Genomic DNA, 25,634 nt, shown 5'->3' with positions numbered 1-25,634 from the left:
CCCTTCCGAGATTTCTCAGTGTGGATAGGTGTGGCAGTTTCGTCACTGCTTTCGCGAAGCTAATAAGACTGCTGCTTTTATGGCTAGGAAGGAGCATGATTACCTTTTTGCTATATTGGTTCCCTGCTTACCGTATGAATTTCTCCCTCATCATCCGCAAAGGATATTTTAAGCTGGCTCTAGATTGAGAGGCTAGTTTAAGTTTCTTCTCCCTATCAATAACACAAAAAAAAATAAAAAAAATCAACAATCTAAACTTCTCTTCTCCAAAATTAGTCATAAGCTCATAACTTAATCCCAAAAACTTTGTAAAAGTCTACATATTCTGATATTCCTTTCCTCCCTCTTGCGTATACTCCAGTCTCCATATAATTAGTAAAAAAGAGAGAGAAAGAGTGAAGAATGGCGTTCGCATCAGTAGCAGCAGTGGCACCATTAGTTGCAGGAAACAGCATGAAAATGGCGGCCACAACAACACAAGCATATCTTGAAAGCAAGCCAGTTCAAGAGTCAAAGGCCTTACTCACTGAACTCTGCCGCCAATTCTATCATCTTGGTTGGGTTGGTGGCACAGGTGGCAGCATCACTATCAAAGTTCACGATGATTGCATCCCTAAAACCCAGCAACTCATTGTTATGTCCCCTTCTGGTAGTCTCTCTTTCTTTACAACAATAACAAAGAATTAAAATGATTCGGGGTCTGCTAACATGAATCGTCATAAGAAATCGTTTTGTCGCAAATGAAAGAATATTAATGAAGGGAATCTTTGTTTTGTATGTCTGATTTATTAATTTGTGTGGTTTTGTGATGTGGGTACCTTTTTTTTAATCTGTTGAATGTTAATGGTTTATGTATTTGCAAGTTTTTTGATTGATCATATTGTGTGACTTTGTAGGTTGGCTATGGTTACTCTTTGCTTTCATCTGGGTGTTTTTTTTTTTGTTATGCAAGTGTTTGATTGTAATCTGAATTGGTAAAGCTTCTAGCTTGAATTTTGGTTTTTGGGTGTTGTTTGTGTTTCAATTAATGGTGAGTGGTGCTTGTTCTGCCAATTTTTGCTGCTTTTGGTTTCTGGGATGCATTCTACAGTTTCCTGATATTGCCTGCCCTTTTATGTTTTCTATTGTTAGTGATCTTACTGAGCTTTTGTATTGTGTCTGATCCATCTGAGCTTTTGTTGTGGGTAGGGGTCCAGAAGGAAAGAATGCTTTCAGAAGATATGTATGTGCTCTCATCAGACGGGTCCGTAGTATCTTCGCCAAGTCCTAAACCATACCCCCACAAGCCACCCAAGTGTTCTGATTGTGGTCCTCTCTTCATGAAGGTGATCTCTTCACTGTCTAAAGTTGGGTGAAATCGAGTAGGATTGCTTTTTGTACGTCACTATCTAGCTGTTGATCAATGTACATTGCATGAAACACACACTAGATTTGCTGCTTAATAATCAGTAACACTAAATTTTATATTCTTTTACCCATGAGGATGGCGGGAATGTCCTTTTGTTTATTGTAACAGTTGGTTTTGATAAATGATCAGGCTGATTATCTAATCATTTATATTTTCTCACTTTTGAGTGGTCTGACGAGGTTTAGTCTCCGATGTGGATGTCTAAAAGAATTGCTAGTCAAATTTGCTGATAATACTATTGGCCATGAGTGCTTACAGACTGTCCCGTCCTTCTGATGTAGTATTGTGTGTGGAAAATGCTGCTTGGGATCCAAGGTTATCAACTACGAGCTTATGATATCGAGTCCCTGTCTTTTGCAGGCATACCAGATGCGAAGTGCGGGAGCTGTCATACACAGCCACGGAATGGAAAGTTGTCTAGTAACAATGATGAATCCAACATTAAAAGAGTTCCGAGTAAGTTGTTCGTGTGTTTATGTATAGGAACTACTGCTGCTATACTTATATGTTTGTCGAGTCTTGTTTGATTCTCAATTTTCTCTTCAGTATTGCTTGTGATGTGTTTTCAATCTCCATTGTTGAAAGTTTAAGCCCTGCGTAATGATATACTTCACTTGTGTAGTTTATAGGTCATGCAACTGTGCATTTGGTAAATGCTCTTCTGATTTTGGAAGAACATAGAAAATGACTTAGACTGTGTACTGCAACCATAGGCTTTTTTCTTGTACTTTTGTGACAATATTTGTAAGGCCTCTAGGGGAACAGAAGGGAGTGACACAGTTCCTGGAGATATCTGAGGTGAGCAGCATATGGTCTATTTTTCTTGTAAGTCTGTAAGCTTTGGTTAGCTATTGTTTTAAGTTTCGAAGGGAATTTGATCTTCAGACATGCAAAGATAGCAAAGTGTATAAATCACTACTAGTTTAAGGACTTTTTTGCCTTTTCTTTTCTCTCTCTTTTTTGACTTTGACAATGTTGCTTGACTGTAATGCATCAGTCACCAAATATGACGTCAAAACACATAAAAAAAAAAGATATTCTTATATGTGAACATAAGAAAGGATAAGTAGAATTCTGTCACATGTTCTTCTAATCGTGTGAAAGATTACTAATTGAATTGGTTTGTGTTGTGTTAAGAATTAGCTTGGCATAGGACAAATTTTAGCAAGGAAATATGGAAATTATATGAAGAAGATGAAGTTTGATCGATGAATAACTGGAGAACAGCAATAATGTAAAAAATATTCAAGCTCTCGAGAGGCTTGATTCTCTCCCAATGAACTCTTAAAAGCTCAACAAAACACTCAGCAATTACCAACAGCCTTTCCCTCTTTCCAACTATCATTATATATATACTGATTTTCCCTAATAGACTCGTTAGCTTATTCCCCAAGCTACACATAACTAACTTATAAAGATAATGTCTAAAGCACCCCTACCATTGATACCAGTTCATTGCAAGTTGCTTAGTAAATTCTTCTCCTCAACTCAGCTAGTAGAATATACCAGTTCATGTCTTCGTTTCTCTATGTTTGTGGTTTAGGAACCAGTTTTTTTTTTTTTTTTTAATCTAGATTAAACATTATAGTTTGCACGTCTCCTATATATAGATTATAGAAACATTTTATACTCCCTTTGATCATTCTCTAATCTGTTAGAAAATTTAAGGGGGAAGAAATGCAGTTGTAGTTTGTTGCCCTTCCTTGTTGCATACCTGAAATTTGTTGTGAAACCTGGTCCAGACCACTTGAATATTTAAATGATAATTAATATTGTATTGAAGTGATCTTTCAAGAAAAATCTTCTGTAAATCATCTTGGTTCAATCGAGTTAATGATAGTTCTCTCAAGCTGTTTAGAGGGATGATATGCTACCGTGACCCCTAGGCAATTTCTTCATACTTTATCCATTGTCTTTAGTACTTGCCTGTGAGTGTTTGCCAGGTTGTTGAGCTATCCTTGTTTTCAATGTTCAAACAAAAGTTTGATTTTATATTTATACATATATTTTGTATTTAAGTTTCTTCTGTGGTTCTTTCTTGGATTTTCATAGATCACTCACATGGAAATGATCAAAGGTATTCAAGGGCATGGCTATTATGATGAGCTTGTGGTTCCAATCATAGAAAATTCAGCCCATGAGCGAGATCTTACAGACTCTCTAGCTGCAGCTGTAAGTCCTATATCATATGCTTCTTTTATTCCAAATTTTTGTTAGCTTGGCTCATAAGTTCAAAATATCATTGTGAGCCACAGATTTCATAGCTAAACAATTGAAAGGGGAGGGAGCTAGTAACAATATTTTTTATACTTACATCTAAATTACAGCTTTTAGGTAGTTTTGAAGGAGTAAATCTGATGTCATATTTCCAATGGCAAAGTTGCATGTTCACTTATGGTACGAGGTCTATCTATTTGTTTCGGAGCTTTTGCGTTACCTTTGATAATTAACTACACTCTCTGTCTCAATGCAAAGAGGATGAAACTGAACAGTTGTAAAGTTCATAGTAAGACCAAACATTGAGGGAGTAAGAGAGAAAAAAAATACTCCCTTCGTTCTTTTTAATTCTTACACTTCACTTTGGGGGACAACCAAGAAAATTGTGCAAAAAACAAGGAAGAAGTACAAAAAAAGAATGTTTGGTTTTGGGAAATGTAAAAGAAGCATTAAAATATTGTAGGAGAGAGAAAAATAGGGTAGGTGGGAATGTTTTAGATGGATTATTAAAATGGTGGTGGGGTATATGAGGTAGAAAAATGTAAAAAGTTGATGTGATAGGTTACCATATAAGGAAAATGTGAAAGTGTAACAATTAAAAAAACGGCCAAAAAGGAAAGCGTAAGTCGTAACAATCAAATAAAATGGGCGGAGTACTTTATAACTTATTGTAACTGTGTCAATATACTCTGGTTCCAAGTATGGCTTCTAATTAATCAGGCTTCATCAAATATCTGTCAGATTGAAGCATATCCCAAAACTACTGCTGTACTTGTTCGGAACCACGGCATTTATGTGTGGGGAGATTCCTGGATCAGTGCCAAGACCCAGGTTAGTTTTGTAGCAGATTTATTTATGATCATTGCGCACTATAACTGCTGTACACTAAGTGCTCGCTATTCTTACTATGATAATGGTTTGGTTGACCTTTTAAACCTATAGCATGCTAAAAGATAGTGAAAACCCGATTTCCAGCGGACTTCTTTAAATTGTCCTTAACATTTGTCTGTTTTGACTCTTAAATACTATTTGGTTATGAGGTGCAACTTTAGCATCAATTTTCATGTCAAGGTATATGTGATAAAATCTTTCTGTCTCATCCTCATATTTGTCCATACATATCAAGGTTTGAAGACCGAAATTAGTTTGTTCTATTACTAGATTTAAATCCGTGCGGTGGGTGGGCTGAAGAAATTGAAAATAAAAGTTTGATTGTTCGCCTATTAAATATAATGTAATTTTCTTATTATGTTAGCTGTTAAGTTTTTAAATTATATTTAATTGTTAACTTGGAAAAAGTAATTCAGTTTAGCTAATGATTATATATGATCATCATATCTAATCATGACGTATTTTATCGAGTCTTTTTCTGTTTCTCAATTCCTTTTAAATTGTGAATTTTCTAGGCTGAATGCTACCACTATCTATTTGATGCTGCCATCAAACTTTATCAAATGGGTGTTGATTGGTCAACTCCTACCCATGGTCCTCTAAGGAGCATTCAAGGAGTTCCTAGAAGTGGTGAAAACAGAGCTATATCTGTGAAGGCTGGAACTTCTGGTTTGAACCCCGGGGAGCCAGTGCGAGTAAGTAGTAATCTTTATCATTCCTGAAAAATCGGTACAATGGCCCATTGAAATGTTTCTTTTGGATCTGATTACATTAGGTTCTCTTGAGTTTCTGCCCTTACTTCCTGTTTGCTAGCAAAAGACTTGAAGGTTACTCGATTCTCCTGAACTCCTATATACCACGTACTAGATTCCCTGTGTATTCAGGGCTTGCTTGTAATGAATGCAGAATTTCATCATGATCAGGCATTAGTAATGTTTATTATCATGACAGAAATAGAACTTTTTTTTTTTTGAAAACGAACTTTTATTGAAATAGAACACTTACTCATCTAAAATAGAACAAATTTACCGGGTGTACCGTGTGCACCATGCTCCAGGGAGCACAATAGAATTTTGAAATGTACAGTTGAGGTGCAGAAAGGGGCAAATGCTTGAATTGGCAGGTATTTTAATGAAAATGACCGTGTGTTGATTTTTTTGTGCAGCGCTGCATTGTTCTTGACATTGAAGGGACCACGACTCCAATATCTTTTGTTACTGACATCCTTTTTCCATATGCTCGTGATAATGTTGGAAGGCATTTGAGTTCTACATATGACTCTCCAGAAACTCAAGATGACATTAAGCTACTCCGTGCTCAAGTATGACTATGCTTACCTTTCTGAATCTATGTTGATACCATTGCACTAGTTTGAACTTGCTGTTACAGCTTTATTGACCTTCTGGTTCTTGGTAGTAAGGATTCATGTCTTGGCTTAGGTTCAGCCACTAAGGCATATGTTTCTCTGCAGTAATTGACTTGCCAAAGTGCTTTTTTAGCTTTAAATCTGCGAGACTACTATTCCATATATGCCCAGAGCACCTGCTATACTGATGTCTTAAGAGGAAATCAGGATATAGTTATGGTTGCAAAGCAGTTGCTAGTTTGCTACTGAAACTGGGTTTTGTTGTGAATCTATAAGTGGTAATTGTCATTAGAATTAATCACCAATGAAGTTGTAGTCAATTGAACTAAACTTAATTATGTATGGTTTCCTCTAGCATACTTAGCACCGGAAGCTCTTGGGTGAGTATCAACTATGGAGTTGTATGGATTGTGCTGTAAAAATTATTTACTTAGTGTAGCTCAGATGTCACAAATTAGCTGAGTATCATCTGATAGTGTATTATCTGATTTGACTGCCTGACACCCTGAGATGTTTCAACACAAGTGTTTGGTAAATTAGATGTTTGTAGATAGCATTAGCATTTTGAATGATTAATTTGAGACGTTAAGAGTCTAATTATTTATGTCCTACTTCTGTTCCTGTCTTACTAATACTCACTCCATCTTAGGAATAACTACTCGGTTACTGTAGATACACTCAAAGGCAAATTGGAGAGACAATGAAAAAAGTTGGGTCCACTTGGTTTCTTTACTTTATCAATGAGGAGAGAGAATGTGGGTCTATATTATTTCGAGGGGGATAGAGAGCATGGAAGAGAGGGATATATGGCTAAGGATGATTAAGGATTATATATCTTTTGCTATAATAGGAATAAAGCATAGTGAATAATTCTTCGTAAAACAGACCAAAACGGAAAGTGTGGTTCTTCAAAGAACAAAGGTAGTACTTCCTCCGTCCCAAAATATAGTTCCCATTTCTATTTTGGGAGTCAAATTTTAAAAACTTTGACCAAATATTCTTACTCATGTATACAAAAAAACATATTCATAAGGGGTCTTGTTAAATTCGTCTCAATGTGTAAATTCGTAATATCAACTTTTTATATTTTTTACTAATAAGAAATAGAAGATATTGTAGGTCAAAGGTATGTCTGGAGACTGTGCAAAATAAAATGGGAACTATATTTTGGGACGGAGGGAGTAGTATTTTCGACCAGTTAAGCTTTTGCATTGTAAGCATTCTCCAAAGGAAGTGATGAAACAATTCAACAATTCATAGGGTGCTTCAAAGCAGTTGACTATAAAATCCGGAAAGCAGCCTTATGACAAAAGCACATAAAATCACTGGCTTCAGCGTTAATAAAATATTCACTACTCCAATCTCCAGCAGCATACTAGCATACAGATCTCAGAGAATAGCAACAATAATCTCGACAGCATAGATATGATAACATGATGTGTAGTGTTGCTCGTCATCTCGTGAAATAACTTTTTGTTCTCAAATAACCTATCCTGTTTGAAACTCTTCGGAGATCTGCCTTTATGAATTGGGTTTATTGAGTCAACTCATTTAATTGAAATTGTTAATGACCAAGCACCTCCATTAACTGTCTCACGAGCTCAAAACCTTGAATACCCTCAAAGCAACTAGAAATATTCTGAGAAGTGTACCAGAGAGATTTACTGTTATTGAAGAAGTCAGAAATAAGGTGTTTACTATCTGTAGGTGTAATGTCTCTTTTAATGGATTATGGACAGTAAATTCTATTTCGTGGTTCAACTGTTAAAGAAACCTGACCAAGACAAGGGCTTTTCTTTTGTTCTTTTTGTGGTTTTCTGAGGGAGAATGGAAGTTCTTATGCAATCACCTATATGCCTTTACGAAGGTTATGAAGTGAGCACTTCAGTTTACAAAGTTGTAGGACTTTTAGGGTTTTGGTGACCTTCAATGTATATGTATCTTACTAGAAGCGGAGATCTCCTTTTCTACTTCCGGAATCTGTTTCTGATTTGGAAATGCTAATTTGATGAATATACAACTTCAAATGATCAATCTACACTACCTCAATGCCTCTTAAGTCTTAAGAGATTTTTGGCAAAGGGGGGCAAGGGGGAGGAATCAGATGTACGCGACCTCTATCTTACAATAATTGGGAAGCTATTTCCAATACTCTTAGTCTGATATACATAATTAAACCAACTTGGCAATAAATTAGAAGCTGAAAACTTGACCAATCTATTTAGTAGAAAATCTGAGCTATTTGCCTATTTCAATCTAGTCCAATCTAATCCAGAAGTCAAGAGTAAATCTTTTTCAAAATAGATCATAACATGGCAAGATAAGTTAGGCAATAAATCAACTAGCACCAATTATATAATACTAGATAAAGGTAGAAAAGCTGACCGCTAAACGAGAGAAATTAAGTATTAATTGTGAGAATCATGTTTGCTTTATTCACCCTCTTTTGACTTCTATTATTGTTTCTTTTTCTGAAAGTTATTTCTGTGTGTATTGACCTTGTTGGGCATGTAGCAGTGCTGGACACTTGTAAATTTACTATTTCTTTCCCAGAACATGACCTTCAGTGTGTCTTGACTCTTGACAAATTTCTGAGGAGTGTCATTATTGGTGTTTGAGATTGTCTGCTAACAGCTGAGCTCTATCATTCAATTGCATGTGCTTCATTAATTAGGGTCTGATATGAGATATGTCGTCATCTTTGCTCACTTTTATGTGAACATCTGGACTCTGCTGCTTTATTTGATAGGTCAGATAGCTGTTTGCTGGTTCACAATTTATTTATTTGTTTTCTGAATACATTCTTTTTGCAGGTTCAAGAAGATCTTGAAGCAGGCATTGTTGGCGCTATTCCAATTCCTTCCAGTGACGAGGGTAAAGAGGAGGTTATTGCAGCTTTGGTTGCTAATGTGGAAGCTATGATTAAAGCTGACAGAAAAATTACTGCATTGAAGCAGCTGCAGGTGAGGGGAAGATGCATGAATAACCTAGCCTGTCTATTATGTTATCTGAATTCTGATAACAAATTTTCACACAGGGTCATATATGGAGAACTGGATTCCAGAATAATGAGCTGGAGGGTGTAGTCTTTGAGGATGTACCAGAAGCTCTTGAGAGGTGGCACACTTCAGGCAAAAAAGTTAGTTCTTATTGCTCATAGTCTTCAACTTCATGCTAAATGCATCCAGTCATCGAAAGCCAATTTATTCTACAATTGTACAATTTTAATACCGCAAGTGAACGGTGTCGTAGCACATATAGGTGGAACTCAAGGAGGTGCGAGATTAAACACTAGTTGATAGATTATGAAATAGCTATATAATTCAAATTTCAAGAAAAGTCTATTAATTAATAAATAAACTAATAACAAGATACGATCCTAGTTATTCAATTCTAGCTTAGGCGAGATTGACATTCCTTTATGATTCAACAATATAGAACAACTGCCAACCGAAACTAAATCCTTAGTCATTCCTGAATACCTAGAGCTCACTTTCGTGATAACAAAAGGCCTAACTAACATGTATGTTTTCTACTTTCATGGCTTACACACATAATTAAAAGCATTAAGAATCAATGTCAAAACAATTCTCAATCCTAATTCTCACCTATTTTCATGGGAGAATTCATATCAATGACAAGACTATTTAATTTAAGACCCAACTTTCATTCATGAACTCAATTAATAAAATATCAATCTAGCAACAAATGAATAACTCCTAATTCAACTCCAACTTTCATTGATAATGAGTATAAAATAAGGGCTAAATCATGATGCAAAATTAACAACAAAAACAATGATATCAAACCCTAAGCATATAATTCAATAACATGATAATTAGAGAAAATTCATATGATCAATCCATACCAGAGCTCAACTGAATCTTAGATAAAAAGACTATTAACTATTCATAGCAATAAAAACAACAAACTTAATTGGAAACAAAATTAAAATAAACAAAGAGAAAGAAAGAATAAAGCTTTGATTAATAATGCTTGAATAGAAGATGAATCTAAATTCTTGATCAAAGACACAAGATTGACTCTTCAAATTGCAATAAAAAATAAACTAGGGCAAATATCGAAAACTAGAGAATGAAAAGACGTGTACTTTGAATAATGAATACGATATCCTAACCTAATTAGAAATCCTCTAAAATAAAATTGTATCTCCTAATAATATCTTCTATCCTAATTAGAAATCCTCTAATATAAAATTGTACATTAACTCAAGTGTGCTTTTGTGCATATAACTTGATGTATATGTGTCGGTTTTGTTCTTTCATGTGTGATTAGTTTCTCATTTGTTGCATGGATCTTGAATTTGACTTGTTACTCTTTGACACTTGGTTTTTGTAAGCATTTGGAGATGATCGAGGCGTTTTATTTCAGGATCATAACTTCAAAGTTATTTTTGTTTTCATATCATCCTTTCTCTAACCCCCTGCTTTTAATTAATACCTACATTACAAACCCTTAGTTTCATTTGATTTTTGTCCCAAGCCTAGCTTGGGGGAGCGAGTATAAGTTTTGATTTGGTTTGTATTGAATGAAAGTGCTCTATGGTTTAGTATTTTTTAATTTTGCCCACTTAATGGTTTCCTTATCTTGTAAATTAGGTTCCTACAAGTATTAGGAGATACAATTTTATATTAGAGGATGAAATATATTATTCATTATTCAAGTTGCACGTTATTTTCATTCTCTAGGTTCTTTCTCTAGTTTTCCATATTAGCCTTAGTTTGTTTTTCTATAGCAATTTGGATATTCAAGATTGTGTCTCTGATCAAGATTTCAGATTCAAATTTTATTCAAGCATTAATCAAGTTTTATTCTTTCCCCTCTCTCTTTTTGTTTAGTTATGTTTTCAATTAAGTTTGTTGATTTTATTGCTATGAGTAATGAGTAGTCTTTTTAATTAAGATTGTATTGAGTCCTAGTATGGATTGATTATATAAATTGTCTCTTATTTTCATCTTGTTGAACTATATGCTTAAGGTTTGATAAGATTGTTTTTGTTGTCAATTTTGCATCTTGATTTAGCCCTAGATTTATTTTGTCGATGAAAGTTGGAGTTAAAATTAAGAATTAATTATTTGCTGCGTAATCGTTATTTTATTCAGTTAGAATTCATCAATGAAAGTTGGGTCTTAATTTAGATAGTCTTGTCATTGATTTGATTTCTCCCATGAAAATAGGTGAGATTTAGAATCGGGAAGTGTTTTGACATTGGTTCTTAATGCTCCTAATTTTGTGTGTAAGCCATGAAAATTGGAGACATAAATGTTAGTTAGGCCTTTTGCTATCACGAAAGCTCTAGGTATGGAGGAATGACAAAGGATTTAGTTTAAGTTCGCAGTTTTGCTTTATTGCTGAGTCGTAAAGGAATATGAACCTCGCCTAAGCTATAATTGAATAAATGGGATGTGAGTTATATTTTAATCAATTCATATTAGTGGTGATGATTAATCTTAGTGTTTTAATTATCATATATATCAAAGTTTGTCATATCTTATTATTAGTTTTTTTTTGTTTTTTTTGTTTTTTTTGTTTTATTTATTAGGAAATTAAGTCAGCCCAAGGGCTAACCCCTACCAGGCTACTAGCCTGTAGGAAACACCAACACATTGGCTTGTAAGGCATGCATAGCATGCTAAGGAAATACCCCAACAGAATGCTGGGGGTAAGGATCGAACCCCTGACCTCAAGGGCCAAGGGGGAGCGCTCAACCACTTGAGCTAACTCCTATCCTTATATCTTATTATTAGTTTAGTTATTAGTTAATAGACTTTTCTTGATATTTGAATTGTATAGCTATTTCGTAATCTAAAATCAACTAGTGTTAAATCTTGCACCTCCGTGTGTTCAACCCGTATGTGTTACGACACCGTTCACTTGTATTAAAATAAAACCCTAACAAGTTTTTGACGCCGTTGCGGCGTTGCCGGGGAGATGATTATGGGGAGTGTCTCTATGACTCTGCTAGGTCATCTTTCACTTTTTCGTGCTTTTAGAAGTAGTAGTGTACTCTTCCAAAGTCAATGAGAATTGATTGCTGGAAATGAAGTAGTATCATATAACTTTGCATTAGATACATTGGCATGCTCTTGTATGTTCGAACTCTTGTAAATTATTGTGAGCAATCGAAATCTCTTTGGAGTTTGTTATGCTTCTTTTGTCTGACCTTTGGGCTGGGGCAGTGATGTAGAGTGTGTAAGGGGGAAGAGGAAGGAGGAAGAGAGTAGAGAAAGGAAGGTGCAGGAAGAAATTTAACTCATTCTATGTGATGAATATCATGTGTTGCCAAAATGATGGAGACTTGCAACTTGGGTCTCAGAAGACCCCTAAGAATACAAGGAAACCAAAGTAAAAGGTCTTCAGATACTAAGAAATAAGGAAAGATAATATGGAGAAGAACTGCCTGAAGTATAGTATACATAAGATTTTTAGCTCTTAGGAAAACAGGATAAAACATTCTAATACCCTAGATTTAAATTGAAATTGAACCAAATTTACTGTGCATTTTATTGTCCTAAGATGAGTATCCTCGTAAAACTGATATGGGGATAGTGCAGAAGACTGCATGTCTGAAGGAAAGGGATATAATTTTTTTGTTATAGAGCCTCAACACTACACCCTATTTTGCCATGAGGAGTATATTCTAATCTGCAGTTAGAGGCATGGGGGATTCACTTAGAAAAATAGGTAACCAAGTGAATTTCCACTACTAAAAATTTTCTTTGCTTAATACTATGTACTTTGTATACCTGTATATTAAGTATTCCTCCATCTAATTCTTAATAAGTGATTTATAATGTTACGCACATAACTTAAGGTCTTATTAGTTATTGGCTTATTGCATATATGATAGATATGCAAAATTTAGTAGTAACATATTATTTGTATTTCGATTTAACTAGTTTTGTGTTATCCTCCCTCATTGTGCTCTAGGTTTATATCTATTCCAGTGGCAGCAGGCTTGCACAAAGGCTTATTTTTGGGAACTCCAAATATGGGGATCTTAGAAAATATTTATGTGGATTTTTTGATACCACAGTTGGGTAAGTGCTTATGTTATGCAACACTTATAATGCATTAGGTTATGCTTACAACTGATGTTTATGTTTTTCAGCAAATTGTATGGCTAATGGTTTCTTTTGATCATTGGTCCACTTACAATACCGCAACATAAATTCTGTAACCTTTTAATGGATCAGTTTGCCTAGAATGTTACACAACATGATGTCAGAATAAATTAAATAAACAACCAAGGCGTCGGGCACTAAGTAGAAAGTGCTTGAAGTTATATCGTCTGCGAAGGACCATTCTACATTAAAGCTTATTTCTACTTTATTAAAGAGTATTTCCATATCTACTTTGGGCTAACTTCAAAAAAATTACCTTTTATAAAATATGACCATGTACTATTTGTAAAATTTTCAATATAATCCTTGAGATCTTCAGCCTATTGGTACCTATGCCAGTGTTCTTTTACCGATAATTTCGTTGGCGATGTTTGTGTAAGCATTGACATTCTTTTCCTGTAGGAGTATCCGAAACTGTTTTTGTGGGAAATGAGACCATTGTGTGAAATGTACATGTGAGTATGTGACTATGTGAGTTGTCCCACATTTGAGAAGAACTTATAAGCTTAAGACACCAATTGGTTTCGGGATGGAGTTTTGAGCTTATGAGTGCTCCAGCTCTCCTCCATGGTGCGGCACAGGCCCAATTGCAAATTTAAATTAGCAGCCCAGGTTGGATCATTGAATATTCCAGTCCTTAATATGCAGCTGTTGTGTATGAGATCCACTGTGCTGAGATTAAGGGCAAATCACATATGTGGATCTCATCATATGCTTACACATACTTCTATTTGGGAAATTCCGGTAGAAAGACTATTAGACAAGCATCAATTTATATATGGGTTTGTGTGCTGCGTTTTTAGGGAGCAGCATACTAGAAAGATAGGTCTAGCGAGATGTGCATGTAGAGATGGATGTGTGGGACCTTGAGAGACTGATTTCGTAATGAAGAAATTCGTAAAAGGGGTCGGATTTGCAAATATCGAGGATAAGATAAGAGAGAATTGGTTATGCTGGCTTGTGAGACAACTAAATGATGCATTGGTTACGGTAGTGGAGAGTTAGGATATTGGAGATTTTAGAAAAAGTCGGGAGTGATCAAAGATGACTTGGATAGAGGGTGTTAGAAATGATATGAATAAACAAGGTTTGCAAGAACATATAGCGCTCGACAGAAGAGGACGGAGACAGAGGACTGTTAAACAACCACCAGAAATAAAAACTAGACACTCCAGGCTATTGGTATCTTCAGTATTGTTGTTATTTGTTTGAGGATTTGTTCCATTGCCAATTCATTTTGGAATGCAACTTCCACTTAGGCTTGTAAGCTGTCCAGCTTTCCTCCTTTATAGGTGTAGCCCAGACCATTTATGCCAAGTTATCATATTTGTTGAACGTTTTATCTAAAAAGAAGGGTAATTGAGTTTTAGAAAAGACTAGTGGATTGAGAATTCACCCTTGGATAGAAGGGGCTTGTAGTTGATTGGTCCAAGGATCTATCGTGAAGCACATCCGTCATTGAACTATGGTATATCTTATACTACAGGAACAAGAGAGAGACGAACAGTTATGTCGAGATCTCCCAGTCGGTGGGGTAGACGACCCATCAGAGATACTATTTGTAACAGATGTCTATCAGGAAGCTACGGCAGCAAAGGCAGCTGGTAACTTCTCGTAGTTTGCAGTTCGAAATTTTGTATCATCACATGCTCCTCCTGGTTGACAATATTTTTGTTTCTAACTTTTGTCTCAGGTCTTGAAGTTATAATTTCAGTGCGCCCTGGAAATGGACCTCTTCCAGAGAAGCATGGGTTCAAGACAGTGAATTCATTCTCAGAAATATAAAACTTCAACTTCTGTAATCTTTCTGTGACAACTTTACAATAAGGTATGCTGTTAATCTCATTACTGTAGTTCCACTTTTGTTCGAAGGTGAACTAGGATCAGAATGAATGAAAAAGCATCAATAGATGTACATTTGCCATGAACCCCAGAGATAATTGCAAGTTGATTCTCTGCCATGTTGGTGTAAGCAGATCTCTCGACCCTCCTTTGTATGAATCTTCAATGTTCAAAAGAGCAACAGATTACACGCATCAACTTGTCGAAGATTATTATGCTTTGCGTTTGCAGTTGTGATCCTTTTGCTAGCCGACCCCAAGTTTTTTTAGTCAATACCAACTTTAAAGTGATAATAGATGATAATGAACATTGACATGTGTTTTACATTATAAAATTACCTATAAATTAATTACTATTACCACAATTTATTTCTGCTCGCTCTGAGCGAATCTAGAGTGACAAGGGAATCCATCACCCAGTGCACCAGGCCATGGGTGAAACTTGAGAGCAGATTTCCTTGTCAAAATATACTATGATTGCTTCCTAATCATTGTATTTTCTTTGCTTTCTTGCTGCCTTTATATTTGTTTGGTCCTACATTTCCCCCCTCCCCTGTTTTTTCACAACCAAATAATGCTCTCACAACCGTGGGTCCAAGTCCAATGACATAAATGAACTCGTTGGAAGATGGTCCTTCTTGAAGAGGATTGTGTTCTCCTTTCTCTTTTTTCCTTTTATTATTATTATTATAATTGAGTTTGAGTATAATAGGAGACAAATCTTATTGTCAAAATAAATCATGATTGGATTGTTTTCTGATCATTTGATTTGAAATTTTTTGGTGTCTTTTCATCTTTATACGGCCTTTAGGTTATGGTCTATGTTTAATTATTAGTTTGAGCTTCTTTTTTGATGAAATTGCGGTTCTTTTTCAGACTCAGTGGACCAGGTTTTTAGTTGGGTTTGGGAACAAATCTTTCTTTTATACTTTATGTTTATGTATTTTTATGTGCAAAATTTTAACTTTTGTATTATTTACATACCTTTGATCGTATTTTTTTGCTAATAAATAACAATAAAACTGATTATGTAAAATATTATTGGATTTGTTTCAATAAATTTTTATAATATTAACTTTTTGTAACTTTGACAAATACATAATTGGATTAATGGTCAAAGTTGTGCGCGGGCAAATGTAAAAACCTTATTTAAAAGCGGAGTTTAGTTTTTTTTTTCTTCTCGCAAGTCAGTTACATAAATTGCTTTCATGAAATTAAAGCTAGGCACTAATCAAAGGATGAATGTTTCATAATATAATTGATTTGGGGAGCAGTCTGCGAAAAATATTTATAATGGTTTCATACGGTCTTCTGATATTAGAGTATCTTACTAGACAAAAAATGAAGGTTGAAATTATTTATTTTTTCACAATATAGTGAAACTCTAGTGTGTAGCTCATGTTATACCCTAAGATGAATTTTGCCAAGTTACCCTTAACTTCTTGGAAGGGGTTTACATGTTGAAGGAAACCAACCGAACTCACATTGCGCTCAGTCCAAAGCAGGATCAAGTAAGTCAGTTTCGATCCATTAGCTTGTGCAATTCTTCTTATAAATTAATCTCAAATGCATAGTTAAAAGGATGCAACCTATAATGAAGCATATAATAGGTGATTTCCAAACCGTTTTCATTCTTGGTGGATCAATCAATGATAATTGTGTCTTTACTCATGAGATGTCAAATTACATAAAGCGGAGGACAAAGAAAAATGTACATTACGCGTCTCTTTTAAACTTGGACTTAAATAAAGCGTATGATCGCATTAGTTGGGTTTTTGTGGAAAAGGTCCTTAAGAAAATAGGTCTGAAGTTTGGGTTCACCTCATCATGCAATGCATTTCTACTATAACATACTCAGTTTTGGTGAATGGTGAGCCTACTGGAAGAATTTCTCCTAAAGCGGGTTTAAGACAAGGAGATCCTTTGTCACCATACATCTTCATTCTGCATATGGAAACTCTCTCTAGAAATCTCCTCCTACAACAAGAAGTAGGGAGCATTAGAGGGTTAAAGATTGCAAGAAATGCCCACCGCCCACGCAAGTGTTCCACATGTTCTTTTGCAGATGCACTTTTTTTCATGAAAGGTACTATGGATAAAAACTGGAATTTGAAGAAAACATTTGATCAATTTTGCAAACCCTCAGGAGAAATGGTGAATTTAAAAGTCATTCACGGTTTTCAGCAGGAACACCACTCCAAAGTTCATTAGATTGCTTAGTAAAAGATTAGGGCCCAATCACAAAGATAAGTTGGGTTCCTATATAGGTTGTTCGATGGATGTGGATGGTCGTTCTATGAATGATTTTAAGAGTCTACCCACCAAAGTTGCCAACACAATGTCATCTTGGAAATTTAAGAATCTTAGCTAGATAGAAAAACTCATTTTGATCAACAACATACTCATTGTCTATGCCTCCCACACTATGGCGGTTTTTAAATTCCAAAAATACATTTAAATGAAGTCACTTCACTGCTACTAAAGTTTTGGTGGGCCTCGAGCCAAGACAGGAAACCAATCTACTGGAAAAAAAGATCATTATTGGAAAAACGTAAGGCGTATGGAGGGTTGAGCCTTAGGAACGTACACTCCTTGAATCAGGACTTACTCTTCAAACAAGCATGGTGCATGGAGACCAAGGAAAGCCTGCTTCTCAGTAAGGTATTTAGAGCTAAATACTCCCAAAATTGGTTTGACAAAAGTCTAAGAGACCAGAGCCTGAAAAGCACTTGGGGTAGTAGAAGCATCATGAATTCAACATGTTGAACAGAGGGGAGAAGCACATGGGGGTAGTGGAAGCCTTTTTTTAGAATTTTTATATCAAAAGGAATTTAACAGAGGGGAGAAGGGGAGAAGAGGGGTGGGGTGTGATAATTTCGCCATAAATGATGTCGCCGGGAAATGTTGCTGCCTTGCCGGAGTTCCTTGGTGATGGTGATGAGAGACAGTGAGAGTAAGGGGGTGATGAGAGTGAGGGGGAGAGAGAGTGGGGTATGAGAGTGGGAAGGTGAGAGAGAGTGAAATAATATAAAAAAGTAACAAATATAAATACATGACGTTAGTAAGAAATAACAGGACGACATTTAGCAACTCAGTTTTTTTTGGAGGGAAGTAGTACATATTCCTTGTTAAGCATATGTCAATTGTCATGGCATGTTTCTAGTAAATGGGGGGTTTCATATGACAACATATACTTTATTAGAAATACCGTTTAATATATTAGTATAGACAGATTAAATATTTGGGCATGCTTACATGAAATCTAAGTTTACGAGTAGGGGAGTGAGTTGCGTCTTCCATTGTCATATAGAAGATTAGAAGTGTTAGTCACTTGAACTCAAATCATTTTTAACTTACAGGTGATCCATTTCGAAAGTGTATCCTTTTCTTTTTGCTGGAACCAAATCTATATAAGAGCAACTCACCAAGTATACCACATGAAAACTTATACTTGCTGATCTAACTCAGGCAACTCATACCAAGGATGTCTTGGCCTAGTGGTTAAGATTGAGGTGCTGTGAACGATATATCACAGGTTCGATTCCCCCTCATTTTCTTTGTACTTTGTACCGCCTTCGTGGCTCATATGGATAAAAAAAAACTCAGACAACTCATGGATCAACAAGTTTAACGCATGCATTTACTCCAATGCGTAGCAAGTAAAAAGTGTAAAAGTGATGATCCAACCCCAATTCAATGCGAGAATGAACTTATAAGTTCCCCGCATTTCTGAACATTAATCTTCATATCTAATCTTCATACATGATTTGATCACAATAATCCTCCTCGCAATGATTATACGTTCTGCAATCTATGACCATAATAACAATTGCAACTGACTATCAAATCATATTTTTTTTTTTGACAACAGGTAAATTTTGCATTAAGTAAAATTGGAAGTACATCCTAGCAGTAGTACAACCGGACATAAAACAAAGCAAATCGAAGCTAGAGGAGCTTCTTTTCGTACATATTCTAAGGAACAAAAGTAACTTATTACATATCTAGACCGACTTAAAATTAGCACGAACAATGATAGGAGGAATTGGGGACAGTGTCTTACTGAAGAAGACACGATTGGAACGGAAACCTGTTGAGAGACGACACCCATATAATCTTCAGAAATAGATTGCCGCAGTTCCCAAGACCCTTGAACAGAAACGGCTTCCTAGGATCTTATTGAATAAAGTAACAAAGAAGCTACATCCATTGGTAACTTCTGACCCTGCTTCGAGGGTAACGAGAGTTTAGTCTCACGAGACTGAAACTCTAAAAGGGTGGAGGTCGAAACTTGCCCCAAATTAAATTGGGGGGGACTCCCACAAGATGCATTTTTTTGAGTGTGCTGACTTTGAAAGTCATCACATGAACTTGGTGTGAATTATAATAAAATAATTCACCCAAACTACGGATATGAAGACCCCACTACGACATCTCTAATTTAGAAGATCGAACCATAACAAGATTAATGGAGCCATTACCTCTCATTTTACCCAATACTTAACTGGATCTGAATAGACCTAAACTAAAGCTTAAACTAGGAACATAAACAAGACAAAGGATATATTCCCAAAACATAATACTACGCCGATATCAACGCCGTTTAACCTTCAGAAAACTGCAAGACAAACTTCACTACGAGCCAGACGAACCAACAACTAACACTAGCGGGGAACGGGGAAGGGGACACTAAACTCTAAGTCTCACACTAGGGCGGGGGAACGACGAGGGGGAGCTTACGACTTACGACTACCAGAACTAACAGGGGATCGGGAAAGGGAAGGCTACAACCTAAAACTTCAAGCACCACTTACCGGGGGACGGGGAGGGGAACTAACTCTAACGACTATGAATAACTAAAGACCAGGGAGGGGAATCGACGACACGCAGTGATGAAAATACCGGCCAAAACTTCGAACTTTGAGGTGGGCGACACGACGGCAGGGGGATGTTAAAGTCCAAACCTATACCGCGAAACACTAATCCGGGACCGCAATGGGGAAGGGGAAGCCCAGATCTGGCTTTAAAGATCACGAAAAAGGGGAGGGGGGAGGGGGAAGGCCACAACTAGAACCAGGCAACAAGCGAAGACAGAAGACACAGAGAAACGAAAAAATCAATTAAAATGAAGAGGAACTCGCCGGAGAACCCGCCGGAAACCTGCGCGGCGCCGGAACTCCGGCGAGTCCCTAGGGTTAGAGGTGAGGGGCGCTGTGTTTAGAGAGAAGGCAGAGAAAGTTTGAGAGGAGAGAGAAGTTTACAAGATATGATAATTAGCTATCAAATTATGTATTAGGAAACCATGTATAAAAGGAGGTCAAGGCCAAGAAATCAACCCCTTCAAACTATCATGCATAGTAATATTGTTACTTAGATGTCCGTCGAATTCATTTTTCTGATCACATAGCTTCGGAAGAAGTCTTTCTTATATATGAATCTTCTAATGAGGTATCACAATTGGTCTGAGTTCGACCTTGATAGTAAAATTTGACAACTAAATAATATAGAGTTGCTTTAGGTTCAGTCTTGCGTGCAAGCATCTAAGAATTCTCATCTACACGGGTTGAATTTTGAATGAAATCACCAACATATTTTTCAAGGAAAATTTATAAACCATGTTCGGTTGATTGAATTGAATTAAGGGACAATGAAGAGGGACAAATCATTGGGACTAATCCAACTGTGGTTACCCCCATTGACAATTTTAATGCAATTGTCATGAACTAGATTACGGATATTGGGGGTGATGGTACAAATTAGGCCATGAACCACATTTCTAAAAAAAAAGGCCTTTAAAAGATAGGAAAAATTGTTTTAATTAAGTCAACCTTTGCGTGATCTTACAATTTCAAGTCTAACTTTTGATTATTCCTAGTCAAGTCAACTTTGTAGCACCATTCACTTTAATTAGGATAAATGACCGGTAACCTGATAAATTGGTAAATAAAAAAGTTTACCAATCAACCCACCCATTTTCCCACCCAAAAACTGATAACCCACCCATTAACCCACCCAAAACTGAAAACCCACCCATTAACCCTCCCAAACTTGAAAACCCACCCATTAACCCACCCAAAAACTGAAAACCACCCATTAACCCACAACAACACCATCCCCACCCCACCCACAAACAGCCCAACCACCCCATCCCCTTCCCCCTTCGAATCCCGCGCCACCCCCTCCCCTTCGAATCCCGCGCCTCCCCCTCCCCCGCCGGAAAATCGCTCCCCTCCCCTTCCCCCTTCGAATTCCGCGCCTCTCCTTCCCCTGCCGGAAAATCTCTCCCCCTTCCCTTCCCCCTTCGAATCCCGCACCTCCCCTCCTCACCGTAAAATCGCTTCCCCTCCCCCACCCCTCCGACCGCGCCTCCCCGTCCTCACCCCTTCGAATCGAATCCCGCGCCTCCCCCTCTCCCACCCTCGTTTCTGCCCAGAAAGACACGGAGGAGGCGGATGATCTAAAGGACTACGGCCGCGGGCTTCCGGCGAGAGTGAGGGAGGAGGATGGAGACGAGTGTGCCGGCGAGACTGGGGGAGGGGGAGGCGCGGGGGGGTGCGTGGGGAGGAGGAAGGGTGCTGTTGGGCGAGATGGGGGGAAGAGTGGTGGTGGGGGTGCGTGGGGAGGAGGAAGGGTTCTCGTGGGCGAGGTGGGAGAGGGTGGTGGGGGGTGCTGCTGGTGGAAAGGTAGCAGGGGAAGGGGAGGGGAGGAATGGGGTGGGGGACGCTGCTGGTGGGAGTGCAGGGGGAGGGGAGGGGTGGGGATGGTCTAAGGAAGAGGGAAGAGAAAGATGACAAGAGGATGGGTTAGTGAGAAAAAAAACAAAAAAAAAACAAACCAATCATTTGACGACACGTGGCACATGTAACCTGCTAAATAGGTCACAAAAAGGTTAAAACTCAAAAGAAGAAAATAGCCCTACAAGCCTAACTTAACTAGGAATAATCAAAAGTTAGACTTGAAATTGGAAGACCACGCAAAGGTTGACTTATTTAAAACAATTTTTCCGAAAAGATATTAATAACATATCATTAATCTCTACAAGTAATTAATTGCAACAACAAAAAAAAGATAATAATGCTAAAGGTCTAATTTTTTTTCGTAATCACTTTGAATTAAAGTCAAATTACTAAAAAGTTGATATGATTGTCCAAGTTATCTGATTTAGATGTGATTCAATGTTGTAGGTTTATGAAAGAATGATTTTCCCTAATCATTTCCATAATCAGTTTGTCAACATATACATTGCTAAGCTACAATTTAGGATTTCTAAGCTACAAATCAGGAAACCAATACATAGATTCCTAATTACACGAGATATGCTAGTATAACAAACTTTGACTTATTTATACTAAAGAATGTTCTCTAATAATATTCTTTGTTATTCTAACACACCCCCGCAATTGAATCAGGAGATCGTCGAACGCTGAGATTGTCAAGAAAATCTTTAAAAAGAACCAAGGGAAGGCCCTTTGTGAAAATATCAGCAAGCTGATGTCCGAAAGGCACATGTAAAACCCGGACCTGACCACGAGCTACTTTTTCCCAAACAAAATGGATATCTAACTTAATGTGTTTAGTCCGCTGATGGTTGGCAGCATTTCCGGAGAGATAAATGGCACTTACATTATCACAGTAAACCAAAGTGGCCTTCGGAATTGGACAATGTAGCTCAAGAAGAAAATTGTGTAACCAACATGATTCAGAAACCACATTGGCAACACCTCGATACTCGGCTTCAACACTGGAACGGGACAATGTAGGTTGTCGTTTAGCGGACCAAGAAACCAAGTTATCCCCAAGAAACACACAATAACCCAAAGTAGAACGACGAGTATCAAGACAACCACCCCAGTCAGCATCTGTGTAAGAGGTAAGAGTGGTAGTCGAGGATGGATACAAGTGTAGGCCATGATCAAGTGTCCCCTGAAGATAACGCACAATGCGCTTAAGAGCATGCATGTGCTCCTCACACGGATCATGCATAAACAAGCAAACCTGCTGCACCGCATAAGCAATATCAGGCCTGGTAAATGTGAGGTAGTGAAGAGCCCCTACAAGGCTACGATAATGGGACAGATCCTCATAAGGAGTTCTCGCATGAGCACTCATCTTTGGCTTAGTATCCACAGGAGTAGGAGAAGGTTTACACGAAGCCATACCAGCACGATCAATAATCTCAAGAGCATACTTACGTTGTGACAGAAATAAACCACCTGCATGACGGGCCACAACAATGCCCAAAAATAACTCAAGGACCCAAGGTCCTTCATGGCAAACGCAGACCTAAGACTAGCCATGATGGACTGACGTAATGTATACGAGGAAGCAATTAAGATGATGTCATCAACATAAAGTAGGAGATAAGCCATAGTGGAACCATGCTTGTAGATAAATAAAGAATGGTCGGACTTACTATGAGTGAACCCGAGGGTGGCAACATAATCTGCACACCGCATTTACCAAGCCCGTGGAGCTTGTTTAAGGCCATACAAAGATTTCTTCAAGAGACATACATGGGAAGGTTTTGCAGGATCCCGAAACCCGACTGGTTGATGCATATAAATTGTCTCCTTGAGCTCCCCATGCAAGAATGCATTCTTTACATCAAGTTGATGAGTGCTCCAGGATTTGGACAAGGCCAGACTAAAAACCGTCTGGATAGTAGTCGGTTTGACAACCGGACTAAAAGTTTCCCCACAATCAATGTCAACCTGCTGATTTTGTCCATCACCTACAAGACGAGCCTTATGTCGCTCAAAAGTACCGTCAGAATGTTCTTTATGAGTAAAAATCCACATAGAACGAATAACATTCATATCAGGTGGACGGGGCACCAACTCCTATGTCTTATTTTTAATAAGAGCATTATATTCATCAGTCATGGCAAGTTTCCAGTTCACATCACAGAGAGCACTCACGGGATTCCGAGGCAAAGGAGATTTAGAAGCTTGGATGTGGAGGTTTAAAAGACGTTTAGGCTTAAAAGTCCCATGTTGGCTACGAGTGATAGGCCATGAGAGAGCTGGAGGGGGAGGACTTGGCTCGGAAGGGGAGCTGACTGTGGGAGAGGAGGACACGGTTGGGCCTGGGTGTGGGCCTGTGGAGCGAGGGAATGAGAGTGGAGTGGGTTGCAGGGAGGGCAGCATGGGAGAAGGGAGAGGGCTGACAAGTGGAGTTTTGGGTTGGGCCAGAGGAGAAGGCTTCAGGGCCACGGGTGAGGAGGGTTATGGGTTGGCAAGGGGGACGGAAGCAGCTGGGCCACAGGTGGAGTAGGTTGGGATAGGGTATGTGGAGTGGCAGCCAAGGTGTGAAAACCGGGGGAAATGGAGGATACTGGGCCATAGGTGGAGTGGGCTGGGCCAGAGGAGTTGAGGGGGCAGCCAAGGAGTGAAGAATGACAGCGGGAATGCCATCATCCAAGAAGTCATATGTATGTGTTTTCGGAGCATGTAGAGTAGCAAAAGGAAATTGAGACTCGTAAAAAATGACATGGTGGCAAATGATAATCTTTCGGGAAGATAAGTCATAGCATTTGTAACCACGATGATTTGGGGGATATCCTAAGAAAACTCATGGAGTGGACCGCGCTTGGAGTTTGTTAATGGTGGTGGACGGAAATAGGGGATGACATAAACACCCAAAAACCCGAAGATGAGAATAGGAGGGATCCCATTGATAGAGTATTTTGTGAGGCGTGTGATAGGCTAAACCCTTGGTGGGAAGAATGTTAAGTAGATAAGTTGCTATTTGAAGACCATGATGCCAAAAGGAAGGAGGAATCGAGGCATGAGCAAGACTAGTTCGAATCATGTTGTTAATTGTGCGAATTTTTCGTTCAGCCTTACCATTTTGGGAAGAGGAGTATGGACAAGAAAAACGAAACACCAACCCATTTTTCACACAAAAGTCGTGTAAGGGTCCATTACCAAATTCCCGCCCATTATCACATTGAAGGGTTTTAATACCTCGTTCAAATTGAGTGCGAATAAATGACTTAAAAGAAAGAAAGATGGAGTAAACTTGAGATTTTTTAGCCAATGGAAAAGTCCACACAAAATTTGAATAATCATCCAATAAAAGAAGATAATAGCGGTGACCCAATGAGCTTAAAATAGGTGAAGTCCAAATGTCAGCATGTATAATATCGAAAGGCATAAATGTTCATAATTTAGAAGCAACAAAAGGTAATTTAACAAGCTTACCAAGGGGACATGAATAGCAATCATTGGGGTTACGAGTTTGATTACATTCAATAATTTTATTTTGCCTAAGAGAATCTAAAAGAGGAGCTCCCGGATGTCCCAAACGCTCATGCCACAAGGAAGTAGTCAAGGCGGCAAAAAGATGAAGCATGTAGATGGATAATGGTGGAGATAGGATAGAGTTCGCCCCGACTCTCACATCTCATTAGATGCCTCCCAGTTTGAAAATCCTTCACAGAAAACCCAAAAGGATAAAATTCCACAGAAACAGAGTTATCAGTGGTAAATTTACGGACGGAAATTAAATTTTTGACAAGTTTGGGTGCATGGAGGACATTTTTGAGAGTTAACGAGGAGTGGGGAGGGGGTAAATGAGTGTCTCCATAACCATGAATAGGAATTGAACTACCATTATCAACAATTATACCACGAGATTTGCTCATATTAGAATAGGACGAGAGAGCACCTTGATCCGAGATCATGTGAGAAGTGGCCCCGGTGTCCATATAACAATTGGGGTCGGGAGGAGTGCGCCCAAGGGTATACATGGCTGCCTCTATGTCA

At 37.9% G+C, this 25,634-nt stretch overlaps 2 protein-coding genes across 2 annotated transcripts; one reads left to right on the top strand and one right to left on the bottom strand.

Moving 5' to 3' along the window:
• Positions 1 to 275: 275 nt before the first annotated feature.
• LOC104908622 (probable bifunctional methylthioribulose-1-phosphate dehydratase/enolase-phosphatase E1 1) lies at positions 276 to 15,233 on the top strand. Its single transcript, XM_010697747.4, is given in 13 exon segments — positions 276 to 649; positions 1,189 to 1,325; positions 1,769 to 1,864; positions 3,461 to 3,580; positions 4,367 to 4,456; positions 5,032 to 5,211; positions 5,682 to 5,837; positions 8,696 to 8,845; positions 8,920 to 9,021; positions 12,834 to 12,943; positions 14,514 to 14,554; positions 14,557 to 14,631; positions 14,721 to 15,233. Coding segments are annotated over 13 exon segments (1,596 nt in total). The 5' UTR covers positions 276 to 402; the 3' UTR covers positions 14,813 to 15,233.
• Positions 15,234 to 22,251: 7,018 nt separating this feature from the next.
• LOC125496484 (uncharacterized mitochondrial protein AtMg00810-like) lies at positions 22,252 to 23,237 on the bottom strand. Its single transcript, XM_048641950.1, has 2 exons — positions 23,177 to 23,237; positions 22,252 to 23,081 (listed from the first exon to the last, which is right to left on the bottom strand). The coding sequence occupies exons 1-2, from the start codon at positions 23,235 to 23,237 to the stop codon at positions 22,252 to 22,254; spliced, it is 891 nt and encodes a 296-aa protein (XP_048497907.1).
• Between the last annotated feature and the right edge of the window lie 2,397 nt (positions 23,238 to 25,634).

The sequence above is a fragment of the Beta vulgaris genome, chromosome 4, assembly GCF_026745355.1.
Source record: "Beta vulgaris subsp. vulgaris cultivar EL10 chromosome 4, EL10.2, whole genome shotgun sequence".
Classification (NCBI taxonomy): domain Eukaryota; kingdom Viridiplantae; phylum Streptophyta; class Magnoliopsida; order Caryophyllales; family Amaranthaceae; genus Beta; species Beta vulgaris.
The sequence above is the reverse complement of the archived record's forward strand: the minus strand, read 5'-3'. Positions and strand labels throughout refer to the sequence as shown.

What these genes read in the sequence shown, in the direction of transcription:
- LOC125496484 (XM_048641950.1), bottom strand. Translation starts at nt 23,237, where the DNA reads ATGGCTTATCTCCTACTTTATGTTGATGACATCATCTTAATTGCTTCC. An exon ending in TGCTTCCTCGTATACATTAC is followed by an intron (nt 23,082 to 23,176) that starts GTCAGTCCATCA and finishes CCCGTCATGCAG; the next exon opens with GTGGTTTATTTCTGTCACAA.